Source organism: Falco rusticolus, chromosome 6 (assembly GCF_015220075.1).
Source record: "Falco rusticolus isolate bFalRus1 chromosome 6, bFalRus1.pri, whole genome shotgun sequence".
Lineage (NCBI taxonomy): Eukaryota > Metazoa > Chordata > Aves > Falconiformes > Falconidae > Falco > Falco rusticolus.
In genome coordinates this window covers 83,826,399-83,852,992 of record NC_051192.1, presented here as the reverse complement: position 1 = coordinate 83,852,992, position 26,594 = coordinate 83,826,399, and the positions used below count along the sequence as shown (strand labels likewise).

The following is a 26,594-nucleotide window of genomic DNA, read 5'->3' as shown; positions in this document are numbered from 1 at the left end:
TGTGATTTACTATAAGGACTTACTGCTACATCCTCGTGTAGGGTCCATCACGCCCCCCCTCATGTTTTTTGAGAGCAATAAACTTCACAAGTTTGGTCATGGCAATTATTTCTGTAGCTTCCAGTTCCTGTTATCCATCAGCTGTATTTCAAAATGTAGCAATGTAGCATCGATCTACATTGTACATGTACATCGATGCACATGTAACATCGTTAAATGTTTCTTGATGTGTAACAGGACGTGCAGATTGAGGTTTTAGCCATGTAGCTGGTGGGGTTCATGAAGAAGTCATCATTTACTGTATGGGGGCTGTTGAAGGTCAGTTGTATAGGGAGCTTAATGGTTAGTCTGAGCATTTTCTGGGATACAGTAAAAGCTTTTATAGAAAGTAGATGTCGGGTTTCCAGGGGGGTTCTTATTAGGTGGTCTGATGATTATACGAATAAAATACAAGAGACTTCTCAGATTTCTTTGCATTCTGATTATTTGTATGTTAAAATATTAATGATCATATGCAGCACAATCTGCTGAAGTCCTAAACTGTGTCGGATTCTTCAGGACTATTGTTTTCTCAATAGGCAAATGATTAAGTTTTTCAAGGAATGCCACTGGCATGCAGACAACCATTTGTTTTCAGTTTTGCTGTATAAAAGACTTATGCATCCTAAAATTGTGTCTGATGAAATGTTGCTCCAAAACCATGGTTCTGTGTGTCTTCCAAGTTCCAACTCAAATTACAGGCATTTGTGGAATTGGCATCGTCCCTATTCCTGCAAGCAGATGTTAACATCAGAATTCTCTGAGACTGTTAAACATAATGCAGAGTATTTATCTTGCTGTTTATTTTATTTTTCTTAAAATACACAATGAATTTGGCCTCTCAGATCTCCTTACTAACTCTGCTAGATGCAATTCTGGCAGCAGATATGATGCACGCTAGCCTGAACTAGTGCAGCAGTACCGCCTGAGACATTGTGGTGATGCTCTTTTGTTTCAAAATCATTTGTGACCTCCTGAGGAAGAGGCAGAAAGCAGCATTCAATGGGACTAATGTGTTATGTCTAAGGAAGAGAGAAGCATTTGTAGGGAGAGCAGTAGGCTGTTGCCTGAGCTCTGTTAGTGGGAAACTGCACATTTCAGGGCTTGTGAGAGAAGCCCAGAATGGAGTTTTCTCATGGCTGGTTGGCACTAGCGATTTTGCCTAAGGGCTTCTTCAGCCCAGGGTGTCCTGCAGCCACTTGTGACTTTATCCTGTTACATGAGACATGAGAGGTTTTTGCTCTTACTCTGTTTATAAAGCTCTTTTGAAAGGTAATTGTCAAGCTGAGGAACTGGGAGAGTTTCCTAGCTTAGTAGCACAACTAGAAAATATGCACTGAAATAATACCTGTGACTATTTATGTGCGATCACATATTTTCCATCTATGGAGAAAGACAGGTTATAGTCAGATGATGATGTTGAAGAAAAGTTAGAAAACCTCTGGTGAAGTTTACTTAAATTTATCTAGGGTCCTTCAAACAATAAATAAGCATAAAATAAAAATTTCAGGGAGGTTCTGCGCTAGCTGTCCCTACAAAACTTTCAGCCATCTGCTGGAAGATGTAAATTCAGCATTTTTTAAGAGTTTTGCAGTAAAGAGCAAATGAAATGATCGTTCAAGTGTGTTACTGTAGATATGTTGCTTGTCTGCACTTAGTGCTTGTACCCGGAATACAGCTGCCTCTGTATTCCACCCATGGTGACAGTGCTGTGTTCACACAAAGCATGCCATTGTTTTCAAGTTGGCACGAGTTACAAAGAAAATCGATATTTCTGTACTTTTTCTTTTGTGTAAATTAAGGAAATGCCAAGATTAGAAATCTTTTCCCCTTCCTCCTGGTAATCAAGTGCCTTAGTAATGACCTGCTTGGCATAGCTGCTACTTGGTGTAGAAGTTAAATGTAGACTTAAAAAAAGGACCCGATGCATTCACGTGGTGGTGATACGCAAGCATGGTACTGGGAAAAGAACTCTAATGCTATGAAGATCAGCTTAGCAAAGACTTTATGATTTTAATTTTGAAGCTAACTGTCAGTCGTGCTATGAAGATCAGCTTAGCAAAGACTTTATGATTTTAATTTTGAAGCTAACTGTCAGTCGACAGAAGATGTTGGCACAATTGTATGTTTACGACTGAAAAAATCAGTTTTTAGTTTTCTAGTATGAAAAACTGACTAACTTGCTAACTTTGAAGGCAGGTTTGTTTGTTTTTCCAGTTAACAGTACTTTCATAAACAATATCGAATCCAGTCCTGAGGAAAAGACCTGTTTTTCTCCTTATGAACAGTACATGGCTTGTGCTGCACATTCAGTGATGGTAGTTCTGTGATACTTGCTTCTAATAGTTTTTAGAAGTTAACCTGGTTGAAAAGCATTAACATAAGCTGGTTTACCTGAAAAAAAGTTCTAGTGGCATTTAAATTTCAGGGAAAGACCATAATTTTTTGCTTTATCTGTTGGCTAGCAAAGATGTAGTCTGGGGTATGCTTCCCTGCTCAGCTGTATTCCCAGGTCTTTCCTTATTGGAAACTGATATAAAGAACCAAGGTGTGCAGAGCAATTTTTGCTAAATTCTGCAATTAATTTTACTGCAAGAAAAATTGTAATAGCAATAGAGACTTGCTGGAAAAGCTTTATCATTTTTGTATGAATCTCCCAGACTGTGTACTGGAAAGGTAAGCAGGTGGAACAGAAGCCTAATTGCTCTGAAAAAGGTGCAATTCATCTGCTGTATTACTGCCTTTAAAAAACCTGGGTTTTAGTATTCAATATAAAGTGTGCAAATAAACAGTTAGCCTAGCTATACTGTGTATTGCTTATAATTTTCAGAGCCAATCCAGAAGAGAACTTCAGATATCCCTGTGAATTCCAGCTTGTTGAGAATGGAAAAGTCAGCCTAGAAAATAACTTCCTTAGTCAAATGTCATTGATGGGCACCTGTCTGTAGCTGGTATTGTGAGTTTCAAGCTTGGAAATCTTGAATTATAACTAAAAATCATGAGATAAGCTTTTGATTTCTAACAACTATTTTATAATTGCCAGTATTTGCAGGTAAACTAAGAGGATTGATGGGGCTTTGAACAACCTGGTCCAGTGGAAGGTGTCCCTGCCCATGGCAGGGGGGTTGGAACTGGGTGATCTTTAAGGTCCCTTCTTACCCAAACCGCTTTGTGATAATGTGATTCTATGAGTCTCTGTACCTAACAGACTCAAACCAGAAAGCAACACTGCTGCCTGCCCCTGCAGCATCAGCAGCCCTTGAGATTTTCACCCATCACTTGGTTCCACAAACCGACTCGTGGACACAAACACCGATGCATTGCCCTCGAAGAGCAGATGGCACAACAGCCTTTGAAGGATTAAGTTCATCTTGCCTCTTGCTGCAGCACCTTCTCTTCGGGTGTTGCACTTGGTGCTCCCTTGCTAATGACAGCCCACATAGCTCTCTCTATTTCATATGTTTTACGCATGTTTGTAAATGTTACCCTGAGGGGACTAAATGGTCTTCAGCTTTGCACACTCATGCAGGGGAGTGAGTTTGACTTCCTTCTGGTACCCATGAGGAGGGCAGGAGGGATGCTGCTGTGCAGAGAGCGGGAGGGATGGCGCCCACTCGGCGCGCAGCCCTCGCACACTGGGGCCTTTATGTGGTGCCACATACGTGTGCTGGATGCAGCCCACAGAATGTCCTTGGCACAGCCTGGCTTTGTGCAGTCTCTTGCTTGGGGACAGGCTGCAGTAATTTCATAGTAATGTTACGAGATTCCTCCGTGAAGCATTCTTTCCAGCCATTAGAGTGATCTTTATTTTGTTGTTAAACTGAAGTTCACTGGAGCCGACAATTTTTCAGCTGGGTAAAGCAGTCTGCATGCATGGAAATAACTACAGTATAAGCAACAGGGTTCAGGGTGCGATCAAAGCTACAACTGATAATTCCTCTTCAGGTTAAGAAATGAGTCAGCTTCCTGAGCAGAAGGCAAGCAAAAAGGTGAAACTGACAGATAAACAAACTTACGAAAAGAAACAAGTTGGATTGGATAAGTCAAGCCTGTCTTTAAGGAGAAATAACTGAAAATGTCGAATGTAGCTGGGCAAAACTACAGGATCACTACGCATGTATGGAAGAGAATATTCTCTGTATTTTTTAGCACAATCTTAAGTTATTTTAAACATAATTTGAAATACTGTAACTTCTTTTCTGTTGCATTAGGATATAGCATCATCGGAGTATTAATATTTTTTTTTATTTTGAACTGTCTCAAAAATGCATCATATTCTTTGCTATTAGTTTTTTTTTTTCACAGAAATTGTTCCCTTCAAGCACTGTATTTAAGACTGATGTCAACTGAACATTATGAATGTGTTATCATTTAAATTCTTCATGCTGCTACGCTAGAATTTTGTCTGGACAGACGGTAGACAGTTTTCAGTGGTGCTTTTAGGGTTGCAGTTGGGGAAAATGTTAGTTATAGTACAACTATGGTCCGCAGTACAACTATTGTCCACATACATGTTATCTTTGTCTCTCAAGTACTGGCATCCACTTGGGTTTGAAAAGTCTAGCACAGTTGGGCTTGATTTTTAAACTCATGTCCAACATGTGGGTTTCTTCCTCCTTTATTTATACCTAGAATGACCCATTGTGATACCCATTTTTCGGCCTCCTATTTTGGGATCTTCTGTGACATCTTGTCCTATGGGGGATCGCCTGGAGGAAACCGAGGGATGAAGAGAGGTGATGCTCTATATGCCAGTACCTGTCTGTTTGGGATGTCCAGTTATAGTGTTAGCTGAGACTTCCAAAGATGAGGTCTCCTTCTTTTGGGGAGAAACAGAGGATGAGTCCCCTTTTTTCTTGTGCAAGAGGCCCCTTGCGTTTGCAAATGTGTTGACAAAGGTCTAGTCTTTTCAATAGGAGGGGCTGTGATCTCTTCTTAGTATGTATGTCATGGGGCCAATGTAGTTCAAAGAAAACAAAATTTTTTAAAAAAGCGTTAGCTGTCTGATTATGAAACTTCTTTTTGCGAAGTATTATTGCTACAGCCTCAAAACTAATTAATGTCAGTGTTATTTGCAGCATTCAGCACATACAAAACTCAGTTAGCATTTGGAAACATAGAATCAGTTACACATTTTAGGGGCATCATCCTGAATTTCGGACTTCAAAATAAGTTTATTCAAAGAAAAATGTCTTCCTAGTCTAATATAAATTGAAATCTTATGTAGTCTTCCTAATGCCATAAAAAGTATTTTGTAGCTGTAAGCTGTTCTTGCACGACAGAAAATTGTGATTCAGCATGTTAGTGCTTACAAACCAAAAATTTAAATCAACACAGATTGATTACTGGGTAATTATTATTGATAGAAGCTGAAGTTAAGTCCAAAATGTTGACGTTGTTTCTGACTGGCTAACTTTAATTGGTAAAAGTTTCACATTGAGTGAAATGTCAGTGTGGAACCAAAAAAAGTAAGGTTGAAATGCCCAGCCTTCCTGGAGAACAGAAATTCCCCTGTTCTCACCAGCCTATGAAAATAGAGACAAGAAGTGTAGAGAAAGCATTTACGGTGTATTAATACAAGAAAATATTAACACTTGAAAAAGAAGCAGCATTCCCCTGTTAGACCAATCATACTCTGAAACGTGCTTCACTTCTGGCATGTGGCATGTCTTTGTCCCAAAGTTTCTGATGTCCCATACAAATGTAGTTCTCCTTTAATTTTATAACTGTGGATCTAATGCAAATCATTTCCCATTGTAGAACTGCTGGAGAGTTTTGACATTTTAATGGCATGGGGGGGCTTGCTGCTCTGAAGCATTACTGTACACCAGTTTCTAGGTGCCACTGGGAGGTTCTGCACGCTTTCTGCTGCCGTCTTTGTGAGTGGAAAGGTTCGGTGTCTTGCAATTCTTCACCTCCCATTTTCCATGAAGCTGTTCACTACAATATGTATCTGTTCCAAAGAAATGTCTCAGTGCCAAGTTTGGGAATAGATGACATTTCAGCATGTTTGTTCTCAACTGATGAAATATTTAAGTGTGCAATTTTCTGTTTCTCGCTGGTTTGGCTTTTGTAGCTAAATTAGAGCCAGGTGCACAGCTCAAGCCTTGCTTGAGCTTTGATGGTTTGCTGATCTCTTTACTATAAGTGTGCACAAGTAAGATGGTATAAACGGCTTGCCTTTTTGCTAAAACCCCAAAGGTCATTACAGTTTTAATACACTCAGGTGGTGCTTCAAAGAACTCTTTGTTATTTTACACAGCTAATTCTAAGTAGATCTACATGGTATTTCCAGTACCAGAACCTCAATTAAACCCTTCATTCTTGTAAAACCTTATTTCTGTTAAAGCTTGAATGTACCGCATTGCTAAACCTCGATGTTGTAGAACTTTTTTTTTTTTTTTTTTTTTAGCATTAGGGTAAGTGTGTCTAAAAATAAACTCGCATCAACTTTTTCAGAACCATTTAATACGCATAACAAACCCACTAACCTGAAAAAAAGCGGAGTTATATTTTGAAGGAGGTTCGATTTCCAAAAGAACAAAACAAAGTTTCAGCTTTGACAACAAGCTGGGGAACAAAAGAAACCCAAGTCATTGAGGAAAAGTACCTAATCATCATGTCAGCTTGACATACTCGATTGTAGGATGGAACATTCTTTTTGGTAATCTGTTTTGAAAGCCATGAAATAGTCGATAGCAAATGTTAATCTCTCAAGATGTGTGAACCCTCTAAAAACAACCACTACAGACCCGGTTTGCATGGTGTTGACCTGAATAAGGGGATAATGTGCTTAAGCAGCTTATTCATTCTTCAGTGCCCTTTGGAAAGGGAGCGGCTCCACAATGGTTTGCCACTCAGGGCTCAGACATGACCACTGTTCTTTTCACTTGCTGAATGTTTCATTCTTTTGTCTCCGCCCCGGGTTTCTTCATACGTTGTTCCAAACAGGACTATAAAGGAACTTTTTGGGGCTATTTCTTGTCGAACTGTAACGTTTGTGAAGCAGAATGCACTGAGCTGTAAAGGAATTTTGAACTCTCAGTGTATAGCTGGCCAAGCTTTTCATCAGAGATGTGTCGCTGAATTAATTGTCTCTGCTTGTGAGACTTCCCAGGCTGGAAGTTTAAACATACCCTAGAAACACTGTATTAATTGTTTTAAATATTCCACATCAAATTTCAGCCTTGAAGATATGTGAATAAATTCATGTAGAGATCTTATGAATGGAGCTGTTTCAGGGTTCTGAGTTTGAGTGTTGCCTATAGATTTAAATGCTCACAGAAATGAAAGATGCGCAAGTGGCAAAAGGAGCGTAAGAGCCTGTGTTTCAAGGCAGACCCATGGCTTCTTTAGCACTTTGTAAACCTCGTAAGTGCAAATGCCTGTTTTTCTTGAACTTTCACAGAATTACTGCTCAACTTAAGCTGGCTTCTTGAAGGAAACAGACAGCATGACTCAGAGTGGCTGCAACGTGTTTTGGAAACATGTCCTCAGAATTTAAAAAATAAATGGACCAAAGATTTTTTTTTTTTCTTTTCCCCTCCATTTTGAGCTTTGTTTTACAAATGGGAAAACAGACGTTGTTTAATAAAAAGCTTGTGGGAGTATGTTAAAAGAACAGATCAATTTAGGAAGAAGAGTTATGGTAGTTGGAAAGGGGTTAAGCTACTTACGCTGAGTTGGACCTTGGAGTATGTGGTATCCTTGCACAGGACACGGAGCAGTCGCAGTTTAGTGGCATGGAATGCTGCGGCAATTCAATTTTAGAAATGAGATTGCTGAATCCTACTGCGATGCTCCTGACAGAAGCTCCGGCTGCTCAGCAGTTCTGCTTTCCAACCTTGTGTGTGCTCAGTCTGGTGGGAAGCACAAGGCAACTCCCACAGGGTTTTCAAACTTGTCTTAAGATTTCAGATTGCTAAAGAGTTCGTTTGTGATTCCTGTGAACTTATCTCCCAGAGAAATAAAATCATCTTTGTTTTGTCAGATTTTCCTGAGGTAATTTTAAATAACTACGCAAACTCAAAAGGGAAATGAAAAAATTAATTCCAGAAATAGTTCTTGACTACAAATTTGGAAATTATTGTATAAAAGAAGACCACCATACAAAAGGGGAAATTACTTTGGAAGATAACTGATATCAAGCTCTTGCCAGCTTTTCCTGCAGCATCTAGAATAGGTGCATAATTATGATTTTGATTTTGCTGCTAGAACACCTAGAGTAATGTAAATACACAGGTAAAATTATTTCAGCCAACGAATATGCTACTTCAATGTGAATGCTACATAGAATTGGTGAAGGGAATGAATAAAATATAATGTAATGACTTCATCTTCATTTAGAAAGAAATTTTAATTTTGAGCTTTATTCATTCTCCAAAGAGTTGAACTAACAACTTCTGAAAGTCTGTTTTGAAATGGTGGTGAATTTAGCAACAGTTTTAGAAAAATCAGCTTTTAGTCCTGCTTGGTTCTTAAAAAAACTTCTAATCTGATGTCTTTACATTTTACGGAAGTGGAGAGAAAATTGAGGGAGAGACAAACGTCTCTATCTGTAGGTCTGCCTCAGGATACTCCCAGGGGAGGCAGAGAATACACCAAAGTTTTTAAGTTTCATATTGATACAAAATTAGTCTTTAGCAGGGGCTTTTGACCCAGAGGATTTTTCGGTTCTACAACATAGAAAAGCTGTGGAGGGAATTTAGACACTTTTCTAAAATATAGAAATCAGATTTCTGCTTCCCAGCCTGAAGCAGGCCGAGCAAGCTCTCCAGGCTTTTTGCTTCATGTTGTAGTTGAAGGCTCTGTCTTGGAAGGAGAGATGGTCTGTATTTTTCTTTATTATGTTTTCCTAGTTGAAGCTGGTGCACAAATTTCTGCAGCCCTGTTGGTTTTGCAAATTGGTTTTGGAAGAAAAAAATTTAGTCAAGCTCCTGAGTGATGCTGCAAGTCGTTTGGACATGTGTGGGAGGATTGCACGCTAGGTACAATGGAGAAATTAGCTTATTCATTTTCAGAGGCCTGTGAAAAATAATAGCAAAGAGTGTCTTTATATGAGAGTTCCTGGGAGAGCCAGTGAAAGTGTTGAGGCTGGGGAAGTGCTGTAGCTGGAGAGAATTGTCAAAAGTAATTGCAAAACACTTTGAATACGTTTTGTAATTCATGTTATAATGTGGAAATACATCAGACCAAAACAAGACCTTCTAGTAATGAAGACATGGAATATTACAGGCTTGGTGTTTTTGTGGACCCAGGGGAAAGTCTGGCTCGTGAATCTAAAGGAAGAAAAGTACAGGATTTAAGCATATAAAAATTCAGAAATCATACCCAACTGATGGACATGCATAACTGAAATGGAGACTGCTGGAATCTAAACTGATAATTTAAAAAGCTTGGAAGACAAAGGTTAAAGGCTTATTTATGTTTTGGCATACTGAATTTTAGAAAGCAGCACATTTTCTGAATATCAGCTCATCAACACAGTTGATGGACTCTAGGAGAGATTTGTGAAACATGATGATAAAAGTAAAGAAATTAGCTTTTAAAAAATGTCAGAGCACCAGAGCACTCTCAGAATGTAAAGGAAAAAGAGAAATGTACCAACTAAAGCTTTAAAAGATACTTTTGAAACCTGACTTCCCAGAATAAACTTTTACTTTTTCACTTGGAAACAATACACTTCCTTTGAGACTAGGGTATCCCTTTTCCTTCATACAAAAGGCTGTTTCTTTAATCTCTTTGGTGTGTTTCTTCACTCTTTATATAGAGTTAGATAAATGGATATGTACTTCATATGCCTGGGTTAATCCTCAAACACTGTATTGTCCCTTTCTTATTAACTTAGAGTGTACTAGTGTAACTTGCCTATATAAGAGTTCAAACATTTTTTTTTTTAACAGGCATTGCTGAAAGATCCTTTGTATATTGGGTTGAGACACAAGAGAATCAGAGGTCAAGCCTACGATGATCTTCTTGATGAATTCATGGAAGCTGTGACTTCAAGGTATGTGATCTATCTGTGCTATTCGTTGGTGAATTCCACCATGACCTTCATTTTGGGAGAAATAAGGATCAGTAGCTTACGAAAGGAAGACAAGGTTGTTAGATTCCTGATGATTTTTATTTTGAGCATAGTATTTTAGGAGTTTATAGCTGCCTGAACTACTTGCCTTCAATATTGCAGTTTTACGAATTCACTGCATGAGTGGTCAAACTCATCTTGGTATGAGTGAACTACTTTTTCAAACTTTTTTTTTTTTGAGATTTGCATTGTTAAGTATTTGCCTAGTAATTTTCTATGCCTTGTGCTGTGTCTGCCTAATTTTATCTGTCTCTGTGATTTCATATGAGAGACGTCAGCAGCCTGAAAGAAGCATCACACGTGGCAATGCCTGCCTCTGCCCCCACCAGCACCACGACAGGACTAAGCTTGCAATGTGTTGTTTTCAGATGTGGTATCTATACCAAGTCAGCTCTCTCTCTTGCTTCTTTTTTCCTATACAGAAAGTAGTTAAGTTTATTATTAGACCATGATGCATAAAGTAGTTCTTCTCACATGTCAAATAACACGTTTACTCGTATTTTCCTTGTTTTTTAAAAAATATTTGGAATTCTAGCCCTGTATTCAATGTGTATACCTAAAATAGCCCAAGTGCCAGGATTCTTAGCAGAATGTGTTTGCTGCATCTGTACCCCGCACTGGGGCTGAGCTGAGGGACCTGGAAATACTTTCCAGCTCCTCGGTCTTGGCTTGTGACACACCTGTGTTTTGACTCTGTGTTGGAGCATTACCTGGATGTGTGCAACCTCTGCTCTTCCTGCCCTGGTTCCTGTGCAAAAGAAACTTGGCAGGTAGTATTAATTTCCACCCCTGAAGCATATACGCCTTCATGCATTACTCTACTCTTCCCCATCACCCCCAGCTGGCTGACACTCCCTTGTTCATAATCTTGCTATGGAAGTTGCTGGTTTGGCTCCACCCTGTAATGTGTTTGCTCCTCTTCTGAGTATTCCCTTTCAGATAAAAATGGTGCATTTTCATCTTCCTGATAGAATGTTCAGAGCATTAGAAATTGCTGGGTGGACCACATCTTGAGAATCTCTAACATACCCTTTATTTAAAATGAACCACAATTCTTCATACTGAAGGAAATTGTCAAAGTCGAGTAGAAGATTATCTCAATAATGTTTGAAGGTCTGGTTGACATGCTCCTTTTACTTAAACGTCTTTCAAACTCTATAATTTTGAGCAATTTTTGAGCAATTTGTGTTTTCTTGACCTTGTGAAAGATCAGTTCGTTCTCAGCTAAATCTCTCGTGGTCTGCAGTAGGGTCATTTATTTCATGTTTAAAGTGGAGCACTTACAAATCGTAACTCAAACTTTGCATGGTTTACTTGTGAATTGTTTCGGCCGCAGTGTGACATCCGTACTGATTATGATACTCATTTGCTAAGGAAGGGAAAAGTGATGTAGTTCAGTCAAAATCAAGTTTATTTGCTCAATATTTTCATATGGTCCTAATTTAAAATTTCTGTTTAGTCTGCTACTGGCAGATTCAGTGCTTGTAGCTGATTCTGGTGTGGTGGGTCTGACTTAAAGATGCAGGTCATTATTTGCTTTATTGTGTATTACTTTCCCTTGCCAGCCACTGTGGTGATCGAAGTAATTGTACACTTTGGTTAAATGCTAGTTCTTTTCCTTGTGAAAGTTTCTCTTACGTTTTTCTTTTCACTTTTCTTAGCCTCCTGCTGCCTGTTTCGCAGAGGAGGTGTTTGCTTCGCTAATCTTAGATGCACGTTTGCACTATGACATTTTAGGCTAGTCATATTTATTGTTGGTTATTGCCAGGGTACTCCAGAAGAGGCTTTTTTATGTAGCACTGCCTAATCAATTCTGAGAATGGGCGGAGTTCTAGGGAAATCTGTTGTCGTGTTTTTAGTACCATGGGGTAGTGTTTCCAAGCCATGCATAACCATGAACATCATAAACCACAAAGCTGTCCTGTATTTTTAATAAGCCAAATTTAAAGGTGGGCTTTTAAGGTGATGAGAAATGTTTTCAAGTTGGAAAACCGTGTTACTACCTACTTTTCAGACCTTTTTCACCCTCATGATTCTTCAGTGAAGCCAAATGCTAATAAAAGTGGGAGCCAGGTTTTAGCAGCCCTGCCTGGGAATAAGCAGCAATAGGCGGCTGTACAGGGCACTGCAATTTGTACAGGTTTTTCATTGGCTTCCAAGAAATCTTCCTAGACACGTATATCAGCTTGATTTATTGTTAAATTTTGAAAATCTGTATTTTTATGAGCTGATGCAACATGATTCATAGTGTTTCATGTTGAAACATCACCTTAATACAATAAATGTCATGATGTGTAATAAAGAAAATACTTTATAAAAAGGTGTGTCATATGAAGGTATAGTTTCATCAGCTACAATACTTTCTTCTTCTCAGCTTCTTCTCCTGTTTATCTCCCAAAAGTTCTTCTTATGAAACAATTATTTATGAAAGAGTCAGGATCTTAAAAACCCCCACAACTTAAACCGTACATTACAAAAAGATTTTGGTACAGTACCCAGTGTGCTATTATGGCAGAATGGAACTAGTACAATGTGATTTTTCCCAGATGTGAGAAGGCAGAAGCATATGGAAAGTATCTGGATTTCTGTTGACATAAATCCAGTGAACAGCTTTTATTTATTTACGTATGTATACATTCATCTGTTTATTTATTTATTACCAGTGCCAGCAGCTGCCCTTTGAGGGCAAGGTGCTTTAATTTCTCTGGATATTACCAGGTGTTTCTTGCTTTTGTGTCAGTGCAGTCATTTGGGATAACAGGAATATTCTAAATAGAAGGAATGTTTTATAACATGAGAAAAAATGGACAGTTATCTTCATCACTGAGGAACATAGATCAAACTGGAATTCGGAAACGTTTGTTAAATTTCTGCCCTATGGAGAAATGAGTCATAAAACGTTTTATACAGACTAGTAAATTTTTCCAAATGAAAAGTTGTTCTTAAATATCTATGTTTACAGAGGACACTCTGAGAGGAGGAGCGGCTAAACAAGACTTTGGTAGCCAGGATCCACCAAGGCTTCCTGTGTAACCAGAGGAAATAACTCTATTTTTTTTATTCCAGTTCCTATTTCTTCCCTACTTGCCTGTGGTGATGCAAAGAGAAATATATCAGTGGCCAAAAGGTATTCATGTACAACAGTGAAGGGATTATGGAAATGCTGGAGGGGAAAGTATGCAGAATGGAGATGGAACAAGAAATGAAGGGAAAGGAAAAAAAGCACCTTTTTAATAAGAGGGACTTGAATTTCCTTGTCTGATGCAAGAAGTAGCTTTAAAGGCTCTGGAAATTTTTTCCTTATTTTGAAAGACACTTCATTTTCACAAATCTGGTAAAGATAACTCTACCTTGAAGGCCTCAAAAAAATGCCAGAGTAGGCAAGAACAGCATCCTACCAGTTTGCTTTCTGCTGTCGACCATCCCCAATGGAAGGCACTGTACACTGGGGAGGGACAATACTGACTTGCACCTATGATCTGTGAACAGATAGGAAACTTGTAGAAAAATGAAAGAATCTGTTGTAATTCCCATATTTCTTGCCCACCTATCGCAACCCTGAAGGATTTAGCAGAATTATTCTGTTATAGGCTAAACCCCATGGATTTGTGATGCATAAAAGCAACCCTATGTCATTGAAATTATTTTTCTGTGCATGTGCAATGGTGTTTTCAGTTTAATTTCAAAATGGAAATAATGGTGGTGGACCCTTGAAAAGTAATATCATGTGTCATTTATATCCTCTTTTGTAATCATATTTTAATGAAATCCTTCCCCACTTTTTATATGCTGTGCTTTTCTCAAGTTTGTGAGCTATAAACCAAGCTGCTGACAATTGTAATTCAGTATGTTCTGTCCTAAATTACCATGATGTAGTCATTATTCCTCATTTGCCTGATTACATTATTCACAGATGGTAGCAGAATTTCATTTCACATCATGTGTTGCTTTAAAACAGTGTTTTGTGGTAAGTACAGTTTATCTAACTTTGAGGACAACTGTAAATGTAATACATCCACAAAAATATGTAAGCATTTTATTAATGTTTTCATTTAGTAGATTACATTAGAATATAATTACATTTGCGATCAACTCTTAATTCAAACACCCCTTAGTTTTGGCAAGAGAATATACTGGGCAAGAAGTCAACATAAAAGGTGCTTATAGCTGTGCGTCATTAAGGAGCTGGCTGGACAACACAATGGTTCTGACAGGCACAGGTTGCGAATACAAGAACACTGGTGCCCCTGCCCTCTTCTGCACTGTAGTGGTGCAAGACCAAGACTTATATCGTGCCTATACATTCCCATATTGTTCAAGTTAAAGTGCGCAGGAAGAAATACTGCTGCAACAACTCCCTCCTATGGCCAATGTGGTAAAGATTTATCTGTTTGCAGATTTTGTCCCTCGGTGGGACTGGGACACTTTGTGGCAAATGTTTCAAGTCTATGACTACCTGCTGCTTCCACCGTTCAGTGAATTACCTTCATAGTAGGTAATTCTATTGTCCCTGTAATATTCTATGTATATGTATAGAATGTAATATATTATAAATTCACTGTAGACAGCAGGATGAGAGAAAGGTGGGTCCTTAGGCAGAAGCCCATACGCTGCCTTGGCCGCAGTTACAATTGCTCTTTGAACCTTCCCTCCGTTCCTTCCTGTGGTTACACCTGAAGTTCATTTCCAGTCATTGATGGGTTTGTGTTCTTCCTGAAACTGCCTGAGCTCAGAGTTCATGCCCACCTAGGCTCCCAGGTGGACTTTGCTTTTTATACTGACAGGGTAAAACCATTCAGGAGGATCTGTAGATTGTTTGCCTATCAGACTCATTTTGTCTTTTTTTGCTTCTTGCTGAGACTTATTAAAAAGGCCCTCAGACTCAAAAACATTGTGGTTTTAAAGCAGGGATGATTGCTTTGGACAGTGGAGACTGTTGTGGAAGAGAAAAACTCAAGCAGTTTGATAAGCAGGGTTTATTTTTTTTATCCTAGTTCAAGCAGCTGCGATGAGGAAAATCGTCAAATTCTTGAATCTTCAAATTTTGTGATTAGCCATGATGACTTGCAGCTACTGTCACTTGCAACATTTAAAGTGGCAGCAGATGATGCCACCTCTAGGAAGTTTGTTAAGGAACCCTGAACCTTTCCCCAGGCGGTGGTGCTTAGTGGGGTACCCTGCCTGGAATTGTCATAGCCTGTCTAGGCAGGAGAAAAAGAGAAGTAACTTAGCTGTGGGATGTTTTCTGAGATGGGAGGCTTGTGTACGCACTTGGTGCTGCTTCGGTTGCCAGATCCAGGGGACTCAGAGCTGGAGGAAGGAGGACTGCGTAGAAGGTATCTACTTCTGTATATTCCATTAGGTAAGGGGGAGCAGGTTAGTAAACTCACCCGCGATACTAATATCCTTATAAACAATACGTCACAGAAAGAAGAATATAGGCAAGCAATCTTTTTTTTTTTTTGTTATTTGGTGCCTGGTACCCCTCTTCTTCCCTTTCCTGCTGGCTGATTTGGTGGTTAAATTATATTTGATTGCTGGAAATGTCACCAGTGTATCTTTTACAAACCTTTCGGATACAGTAAGTGGCATAAGGAAAAGTGAATCTGTCAGTGAAGCAAAATCACAGCAGGATAGACAGACCCTAATCACATCAAGATTATTTGTAGAAAGAGCCCTATTATTGTTTGTAATGCGAGACGTTAGAGAAATTCTTAGCAAAGATCAGCAGAGAAGCCTTGAAGAAATAAAATGTCATTCATCCCTTAAAGAAAACAAAGAGTAATGAGACCATCAAACACAGTATTGAGGGGGAAGGCTATTGTTTTGTTTTTGTGAGACAAGATAGAGTGTGGGAATATTTTTAGTACTTTTAATGTGCCTCTTGTACCAAAACTGATTCCGGAGCTCAGAATTGGATGTGTCCATGTTCCAGAATTGCTCAGCTATGTCCCAGACTTGCTGCAGTCATTCAAAACCCAACAAGTGAAGAACACACAGTTCTCAGGCTTTTCTTCTCCAAACTATTTTAAGAAGGGATTTTTCAAATGGAAAAGGCCTGGGTGATCTCAGTTACTTTCCTTCCTCTTTTATAGCTCCAGCAAATGGTGGACAGGATTCTCAACAGAAGCTAGCTGGTGTAATGGTGTTGTAAACGGAGCGAATGTTGCTTTATTTGAATAATTTGTGTGAGTGTAACATTTTAACAAGGTTTATATTGTTGTCACTGAAGTATAGTAGTTTTCCAGGCCATCAGAAGCAGCAGTTTCTTCATTTATTTTTTTCCTTTGGAAACTCTAGTAAAGTAAAATATCAAATTTTTGGCTGCAGTTCACATTAGAATGTAATAAGATATCTGTCCCTCTAATCCCAGCTCTGTGTCTCTCCCATTACAAGTCAAGAATTATTTCTACCTACGTTTCAGCTCTCAGTTTGGCTAATGGGATTGGGTACCCCGATGCCAGACAGTGACACTGCCGTGCGTTACTCAGTGGCTCACCCAGACTGCACCTGCTACCACCTGAGATTGCCGATCGTGGCAGCGGCTCAGGCCAAGCCCACGGGTGCCTCTGCAGCAGCTCAGCCCAGGCTGGGGCTGCAGGATGCCAACAGCAGCTGGACTTTGGTAGCCTCAGGTTTGCTGGTGAAATAAAGCCCTGCTGTGGGAGGGCAGAAGGCAGCAGATCCTGCCGAAGCCAGAGTCAGTGGTGTCCTCCTGGACTGACCTAGATGTCCTTACCCTGCCCAAACCAACCCTGCCCTGCATGAGAGGGCCTGACCAACTGCCGTGGTCATCTCCCATCTAGGAAGGACTTAGATCTCCTGTTTCTTTGCAGCCTCTGAGGCATATGTGCCAGTTACAAGAAGTTTTAACATATGGCTTGTTGACTGCCCTGGGTAGATGACATAGATCAAAGAGCTGATACTCTGAATTTCCTGGTCTATTGCTTGAGTAGGACTTTTAGAGTTAAAACTGCTTGTTACTGTCTCAGAGTAAGTGTCACAGGGGTAAGAAGGAAACTTGACTATTACAATCCTGCCCAGGCTTCTGAGACTACAGATGTTTTCGTCCGTTCTGCTTCATGATAGAGAAACGTTCCAGGCAGTGCACTTTCTGTAATGCATAACATTGATGTCAGGGTCTAGGTCAGTTCTCTTTTTAAAGGAAACAGCATTTATCAGATAAAATGTAAAATAAAGAATATGAAATGTTTAAGAGGATATAGTGGAGTCCTTGCTGCAGACCCAGGGACTGGTGGGGCTGCTGTGTTTTAGTTAAGCACAACAGGTCCACTGCTTAGGATGGCACATTACTTGACCAGATCCAGAACATCTAAGAGCTTCACCTTGGGTTTAGTGGGATGTAAAAAACACCATGTGGTGGGTTGACCCTGGCTGGATGCCAGGTGCCCACCAAAGCTGCTCTGTCAGTCCCCTTCTCAGCTGGACAGGGGAGAGAAAATATAATGAAAGGCTCGTGGGTCGAGATGAGGACAGGGAGATCGCTCAACTATTACCGTCACAGGCAAAACACTCTTGATGTGGAGAAATTACTGTACTGTAATTCAGATCAGAGCAGGATAATGGGAAATAAAACCAAAACTTGAAAGCACCTTTCCCCCACCCCTCCCTTCTTCCCGGGCTCAGCTTCACTGCTGATTTCTCTACCGAGCAGCAATGGGGGCTGGGGTCAGTCCCTCACATGCTGTCTCTGCTGCTCCTTCCTCCTCAGGGGGAGGGTCCTCACACTCTGCCCTGCCCCAGAGTGGGGTCCTCCACGGGCTGCAGGTGGAAATCTGCTCCACCATGGATCTCCACGGGCTGCAGGTGGAAATCTGCTCCACCATGGATCTCCACGGGCTGCAGGTGGAAATCTGCTCCACCATGGATCTCCACGGGCTGCAGGGGAATCTCTGCTCCAGCGCCTGGAGCAGCTGCTCCCCCTCCTTCTGCACTGGCCTGGGGGTCTGCAGGGTTGTTGCTCTCACATAGTCTCACTCCTCTCTTCCGTTGCAATTTGTTGCAGAGGTGTTTTTCCCCCTTTTCTCAAATACGCTATCCCAGAGGCACTACCACTGTTGCTGATGGGCTCGGCCTTGGCAAAGAGTGGGTCCATCTTAGAGCTGGCTGGCTTTGGTTCCATCAGATGTGAGGGGAGCTTCGAGGAGTTTCCCACAGAAGCCACCCCTGTAGCACCCTGCTACCAAAACCTGGCCATGCAAACCCAGTACACACCACCACCCAAGTGTTGGTTGTTGTCTGGGGTGATGCAGTTGTGACATGTATGAATGAGGGCTATTCCCTTGTTTTATTTCTGCTGTGGATTATAAACGTTGTTGGTGCCCAGTTGCCTACAAATAATAAGTCGTTAATAAATATCACTGATATAACCTGTTCATCATTTGGGTATCGCTAACTTGTTTTGCCACTGGCAATAAAACAGATTTTTTATTTTCATTTATTAAGACATCACTGTCTTAAATTATTTGACTGGACTAAGCTAAAAATGTAAAAATCCATACACCTGACAAAGAATTTAGAACAAATGTATGAGTGTGGTAGAGGGAAGTTATTAGAGGTGACTGGCCTCAGTCTTCCTTAAGGAATTGCGTCTTCAGAGGCTCTGTTTGTTTGGCCCTGATTCTGAATAGAAGTGCTAGAAAACTGTAAATCAGCAGGCGGTTTTGAAAATGGAATTTTTATATAACATGGTCTATTACCTACTTTCTGGGGTTTTTTTGTTTAGAACTTACATAGAGCGTAGAAATATATGTTGTTCTTAGTTATTTTTAAATGATCCCTTATGACTTGCACCTGGAACAGTAACAGGCCAACACCTGCTCTACCAAAAGACTGTCTCACTCGGTTTGTTCCCAGTAGAGAATCTGTGATACCTGCCCAGTTCCTTTGCGGTTTGACTGAGTAAACCTGCATCCGTGCTGTTGACATTAATGGTGGACAACATCAGTGACACTAAAATGTTCAGGTAATACAATAAGCGGAAAAGGAGTATAGTAACACTGTAAATGTTCTGATACCAATATGTTATCTACTATTTTTTAAACCTTTTGACATGGGTTAAGGATCTGTAGCTGGAGGCAAGGACCTCTTTTACTAACATCTTGCATCCCAGCTGTACTTGGCTGGGGCAGGGGGCAGTGTCCTTGGGTGTTGAGGAAATGTCCCCAAGGAACTTTATTCCATGGTAGTGTCTGCAGCAGGAGGTGACATGGAGGGGAATTTATTCTGTCACCAGCACATGGGTAGCCCCAACTCAGCACAGACCTTTCCCTCATCCATTTCTGTCCTGAGCCTCACAAAAACAGAGGATAGTATCAACACCTCATATTTTTCATGTAGTATGCTTTTAGATTACAGATGCTACTGTGGTGTTTGTGTATCATTTGTCTCTGATTACATATCCTAATGTACAGTGCATATATGCTTATATCAAATATTTATTTCATTCTAAGCGGCATTTGTTACCTTTCCTATCATGGCTCACTGTTTGATATGTCAGGTACTTGCAAATGGTTGTATAACTGTATTTTTATACTGTTTTACACTGTAGTTGTACCCTTTTCAAACCAAATCTAGCGTGAGAGAATAGATACGTTGCCATGGATCTTCAGTGTATATCCTAGAACTGAAGTAAATTATTTCAGATCTTTTCATACCCGAGTATCAAAGTTTTTTCTTGTAAGCAATCGGGCATTAGGCAAACAACTGTACTCTCAGATTTGACAAATTACAGTATTCCCAGAATTTTATTATCCATGCTCCTTGAGATTGTTGCGAGACAGAGCACTTGCTGGAATCAAGGGCTCACAAACAAGCTTTTGTACAGTCTTCCCAGGAAATTGCGATGGAAACTTCAGTGGTTTCCCTGTCTGTCCTAGAATCTGCAGTAGTAATCCATATGTCCTTACATAGCAATATAGCCTACCGAAGTGTAGACATATGACACTTCTGAAAATCAGGATACATCTTTTTTTGGTGCTTAACTGTGAATTTAAACGCTGACTTAGAAAATGCAAGTATTTAACCGTATCCTGTGCAAACCTTGTGATATGAACTGTCAGCCAGGGATTTGGGACTGGGATCCAAAAGCATGTTAGAACTGAATTCTGGAGTTGTATACATTATCAGTATCAGTAAGTATGATCCATTTAAAAATAATACAGAGTACCTTAAATGAAGTATCTTCTGTGTCAGGAACATCCTGCTTAAAGACTTTTTCCATGTCATTTCATTATAATAAACATGGACAGTGTCTTTTACTGCATTCTCCATCAGTCTGGCCTCTTTATAGTCCTTAAAGCTGTTGCAGAGTAAAATATTTCCCCTTTTATATGTGAGAACTAAAGCAACGGATGACAAAACTGGATCTAAGTGTCCTCCTGGGCACAATCCAGTTGCCTAAACATAGGGGTCCAGTGTCACACCCTGTCTGGCCTCCAGCTGCTGGTCCAGGTACCATAGTTGTCTCACACATCCTCAATCACATCTGTCAGCTCTGTGCTGGTGCCGTGGATATCCTTGAGTGTTTCGTATGGCACGAGATTCCTGCGTTTGAGCATCTGTGCCAAGCCCCAATGTCTGTCTGTATCTCTAGGTGCTCGGAGGCTTTCAAACACTGGCTTTGAGTGACCTTTTTAGTGTTGCACAGCAAGACTGTAACAAATAGAGGAAACCCCTAAATATCCTATGGGGTAGCCTTCCACCTATAGAGCTATCCCTGACCAACTTCTCATATCGCTACCATTTTGGTAAAATTAGAAGTTGCTTGCAGATTTTGCACTTGACTTGTTTTGAATGCATAGAACTGCCTCTCTCCTCCTAATCCTGCAGTCATCTCTGTACCGGTTTCATGCCAATAAGGCATACTGAGATGTTGTTTAATTGAAGGGAGCTAAAGTCTACAGCTTTTAACTGCAAGATTGTGCAGCCTATTTACTTTACTGATTCGTTGTTTCTTTGTTTAATGTAGAAGTAAGGCGACAGTATTTGGTAACCACAGAATTTTTGACGCTTTTTGGAAATTCCAGATACACATTATATTTCTGCATTAGCAATCACTAGTGTTTATGCACCACTGTAAAATATATTAGCCTGGAAATGACTGAAAAATGCAACACGACGCTTCAGACCCACTGCCATATGTAAGTGCAATTAGCTGACACTTCATTGACGCCCACAGTGGTGCCAGTGCTAACAGCATCTGAATGGATCAAGTTTAGCTAATGCGCTTGTTTAATTACAAAAGTTCTTTGCAATTTGATAAGTGAGTTTATTCAAATAACTAGATTTCTGGTGTTCCAAGGGATGCTGATTATACCTGCAGAAACAGATAACTATTATCTGGTAGGTCATCTTTATGCAACTGGGGGCGTATATGAGAGAACACAGTACATTTTGAAAAATAGATTGGGGTTTCAGTGATTCAAAGTTCTTTTTCTTCTAACCCCTTACCTTTTTAGAACCTTGCTAATAATTAGGGGGAAGAATTTCTACTGCTTTCCCTGCGCTGGCTCTTGCAGAAGTAAATTCTTTACTGTTTTATCTCTGGCACAATGTTACTTTGATAGTTCTCCTTCTAAAAGTGGAATTTCGCTTAGTACAGAACCAGAAAGTTGCCTGTTTCAAACATTATACTTTGGAAACAGCGAGAGAAGTATCACTTAATTGGCTAACTTTATTTCAGATTTTGGTGGATTTTACCATCAAAGTTAATCATTCATCTGCTTGCTGGTCTGTATCAAGTGTAAATGGCTACTGGAAAGGGATTGCTGGCAGGGTTTTCTTAAAATCTGCATAGCTCATTTTCAGAAAAATGGAGTTAAGTACTGCTAGAAAAAGTTAAACCTTTCTAGAAGCATAGAATCATAGAAGGTATTACTTCTGCAAATATGTAGTTAAAATGATACTATAAAATTATTTTTATTATCATTGCTTTGTGATTAATTCCAACTGCTAAAAGTAAATTCCTTTTTTTTTCTTTTTTTCTTTTTTTTTTTTTTTTTTTTTTTGTTTCCCTTTCTTAAGGGCCTCAGTGGAATAGGTATTTGGAATCATTGCTCTTGCTCAGGATAGAGCTCTGATCTAGAAAACATGCACAGGAGTTATTTTTCCTTTTACAAAACATACGAATAGGAGCAAATTTATTTGTGTCTGTTAGATACACTGAAATGTTGTAATGATAGTTATTAATATCAGAAGAGTCTGCAAACCTGAAAGCATATTAAGAAAAAATGCAGGAAAAAATAGTGCTCTTTTAATAAGCTATTAGCTGCCACATGTAATTAAACTTCTATTGTATTAATTTTAGGTTCTTTACAAGCTTTGAAAATGTTTAAACAGCATATTTTTTTGCCTAGATGTTATCTGGGTTTGTGGTTGCATACTTGATAGAAAATACTTGTGGTGCAAGTCTCTGAAATACTGCAATTCTCACAGTAATGTCGTATCTCACATGCTTCAACGGACTATGAGAATTAAAATTTAGCAAAAATGTCCACTTACTTATACTTTGGTCCTGCACCATTAAAATTAATGAATTTTAAAAAAATACATTATTTTTTAGCTTCTTTCAGTAGATGCCGAATAAAAAGCCTGCCTTGTTAGAGGTTTTGCATTTGTCAGCCCTGGAGTAATCTGTAAAACTTATGGAGTCTGTGGCCAGGCATATTGGTCCAGACATTTAAAGATCTTTTTACGGTATCGAGTTTTTATTAAAAAGGCTTCGATTAATCTTTTCTTCTGAAAAATTGATTATGATCTGAGCATGTGTTTGACTTCTGTAATACTACATTTCTTCAGCTGTGGGACTGCAGTGGTTCTACTGAATTTATACAGGAAAAAAAGCTAGTTAAGTCATTGTTCCTTCACATTTATACCAGCTGATTTAAGAATATCATAACAATTACAAAGTAGTGCTCTATTAAAATTGCTAATGATTCTAAATTTGTATTAAAAAAGTGATTTTTCAGTTTAAGCCAGGCTACACAGTGCTAGGGGTTTGTTTTCTTTTCTTTGCCAGAAAAGGATAGAAGCTGTAAATTATATATGGAAAATATTTTTAAAGAACAGTATTTTCAGAATAAGAGAACTGAGTGCAGCTGGTTTTGTATATTTTCCAAATCAGATTTCAAAATGGGAACCAGCTGCTCATCTGTTGCTCTTAGCTAAAATGCCAGCATATGCTGGTTGTTGCATGATGGCCATTTTTGAAATAATACACATGGGAAGCACTGGAGATAGGATCTTGATGTCAGATTCAGTTGCGAAGCATCCTCACCTCGTCACAGCACCATCTACAAATGCTGCAAGGCCCCTAAAGACATTTGGGTGGCTTATTTGCAAAAAAATCCGAAATAAAACTCACGAGGGAATTGTGATGTATTAGCATCCACTTGTGCATTTTCCACAAGCTTCTACCTGAACGGATCAGGTACCGGCGGCTGTGCTGTTCGGTTGTGTTAGCAGACAGCGCCTGTGCGTTGCTCTCTGCAAGTAAGAACTGGCACCACTTTGCCTTTGTCCCCAGCGCTGCCTCCTTCGAGCTCTATAGGCAGGCAGGCTTTGGTGCTCGTCTTTGGCACAGCAAGGAAAACCGAGGTGGATGCAGGAAGAGGGGGGGCTGTGTGGCTTTGTTGTTAATTCACTGGGAGTGTAGGATACATGGTTTTTAAATAAGACCTGCCTTTTCAGCAGCGGCACTGACAAACAAATTAAGAAATCTAGATTGGAGGGTCAATAGAAGTCAATCACAGGACTGCAATGAACGATGCATTCTTAAGGCCTTTGATTTAGATTTGGGGCCAAGTTCATTTGGTCTGGATGCAATTTTCATGTTAAATAAGTATCAAAGGGGTTACATAGGGCTATATCTTATTTAATATTTTTTTCCTTAATATTAAACACAAACTTGAGTAAACTGAGGAATTTTAAAAGGCAGATTTGATCAATGCCAAAATATGCTGTAGCATTTTTTTTACTTGTTTTATTTTAAAAACATATATTAAATATTATGGAGACACACTAAATTTTGCACATGAACAAAAGCAACATTACAGCATATGTAAAAGACATTTGCTTAGCATCATTTTGGCATTATTTTGAGTTTACCCAGGCCTCCAGAAAACCCTATTTTGTTTTTTATGTAGACTTCCAAGAGACTTCTTTTTTTTGCCCCCCCCAGGAAAGAAATTTCCATACTTTGTCCTGAAATTATATTCAACAATATTCCTGTTACAGTGACTTTGTAAAATAAATCTTGTCATACTTGCGTTGGAGTCAATCCCAATACACCCTCACTGAATTCAAGATGCCTTCTGCAAATATTCAGCATTGGTGGAAAACGTCTTCTTCCACAGGACTTGCTGTAGCCATCCAGGTGTTTGTTGTATTGCAGAACAGCAGAATTTGGAATTGCAGCTATTGGTATAAAAGCACATTATAGTGAAAACTTGAGGGTAGAAGACAAGGCAACATCTGTGTTTTCTAGGACTCAAGTATCTGCACAACGTACTTTTGTTTTAGAATTAGGTGCTGAAACAGGTTCTTCTACTCTGTGTTTGGGAGCAGGAGGTCAGATGGTTGAGAGCAATGAGTTAATAAGCACTTAAGCAGTTGAAAAGGTTACTGGAGCTATAGGGTTTTCTCAGTTGAGGCTTGTTGGCAGCAGGTTTAGCTTAAGGAGCAGAGGCAATGTTGAATAACCGTTTCACAGAACACGGGACAAAACCAGATTTTTGACAAAGAACATAGTCTGTGCTTGAAAGAAAGCCACTAAAGTAGTTTCAGCTTCAGTGAGTACTGCCACACTGTACTATAGAACAGTTTTTTAATGTTATCTCATTTTTGTCACCCTGCCTTCTTTCTTTGTTAGAAATCCTACTCTGATTGGGGGAAAAAAAAAAGGTGGGGGGAATATCCACCTAAGGTACTTTTTTTGGCTGATAAGCATAGTGATGCCACTCATGGGGCTGGCAGTTTTAAGTCATCTTCTGTGCCTTAGTATTTGAGTCATTGGAAAGATTGTTTTGCATATAGGTGTCGGCGGGGTTTCAGGTATATAATTTAACTGCACCAATACAGACTAAGCAAGGTGATAAATATGTAATCAAAGCTGGAAGAAATTTTTAAAGAAATGCCCGGTTCTGTAAGACAAAACTTTAAAATTAATGTTAATTAAACTGCCTAGGCTTTTTAGGTGTTTTCCACTGCATTTATTCTTCCAGGTTACAGAAGTGGCTTTAGAGCTATTTTCAATTATTCTAAGAGAAATGGACAAGGCTAAATTTTGCTTCTTCACAGAGAAAAGTGGTTTTTATAGAAGGCACCAAGCTCCACTACAGTGTCCAATTTTAGAAGTCAAATATGGACATACAGGCCAAAGAAGCAGAGTTGTGTGTACAAACAGTAGTAAATATCTCCTTTGGATAAGAATGGTTGGAATAGAAAGCAATTCCATTTTTATTTTAATTATTTAATTCTTTAAAAGAATATTTTAATTTTAGGCAATTTTTTGTAGTACAAAGTTATGAAATTAAAAGGAACTGACTTTTGGGAGAAGTAGAAGGCAGAAAACAAGTGCTAGCATGCTACCCACTTCTCAGTTACAAGGCAAGGCAGTGCTACGAATTAATTTTGAAGTTCTGAGCAGTGCTGATGGTACAAAATAGACCTGTCCTAGATTGCTTTTGCCACTGTGAAATGCTATACAGTTTACAGTAGTCATAACCTTAACTACCATCTGTGCTGTGGACACTCTTCATTTATAATGCCTGACGCTTAGATTCAGATTGTGCCTGTGGTTGAAGACTTCGTTTAAATGTCACCTGTGTTCCTTCATTTATAATAACCTTAATGTTTGGGTTTTCTTATTCAGCTATTAAGTATTTAAGTCCAGTGTTCTGCTGCTCAGAAGTGCCACTTTGAGACTTGTAACACAGGCGTGACTGTCATATGCTTGGAAGGAGGATTTAATGGGAGGTGGTCCTCTGCTGGGAAATATATGATATTTTCTTTTTGTGTGCTTTGCTCTTCTGTGTGCTGTGTGAGAGGACCACTGGTGGGTTATACTTTTTGTGCTATTAAACACTAGCTGAGATTCCTTACCGTAGGGACCACTGTGAGTGAACTACACCGCCACTAAATGATAGCAGCTTCTATCACAACAATGCTACAGATTAAGAATAGTGAAGCATCCAAAAACAAACAAAAAAGTAAATTGCAAGATTTTGCAGATTTAGGCATTCCTGATCAAGTAACTGATGGCAGAATGACCAATTGTGTAATTTTTCCTCTAATATGGTATAGACCTTAGGTTTTGAATGTCATGGCATGATTATTTGTGGTCTGCTTGAATTCCTTCCTTGGGAGAGTGGAAACTGTTAAAGACTAATCATGTCTGGTGTGATGTGGCTTGAATGTTCCTTGCTTAACAGGACAGTGCCCTACCTCACCA

The 26,594-nt window shown here is 39.4% G+C and overlaps 1 protein-coding gene across 1 annotated transcript in view; it reads left to right on the top strand.

Annotated features, from left to right (window-relative positions):
• The window catches only part of ME1 (malic enzyme 1), a 185,098-nt gene that overhangs the window by 95,055 nt on the left and 63,449 nt on the right, over positions 1-26,594 (top strand). Inside the window, exon 6 of the mRNA XM_037391683.1 lies at positions 9,942-10,045. Within this exon, the coding sequence (XP_037247580.1) occupies positions 9,942-10,045 (104 nt within the window). The remainder of the gene's footprint in view (positions 1-9,941; positions 10,046-26,594) is intronic.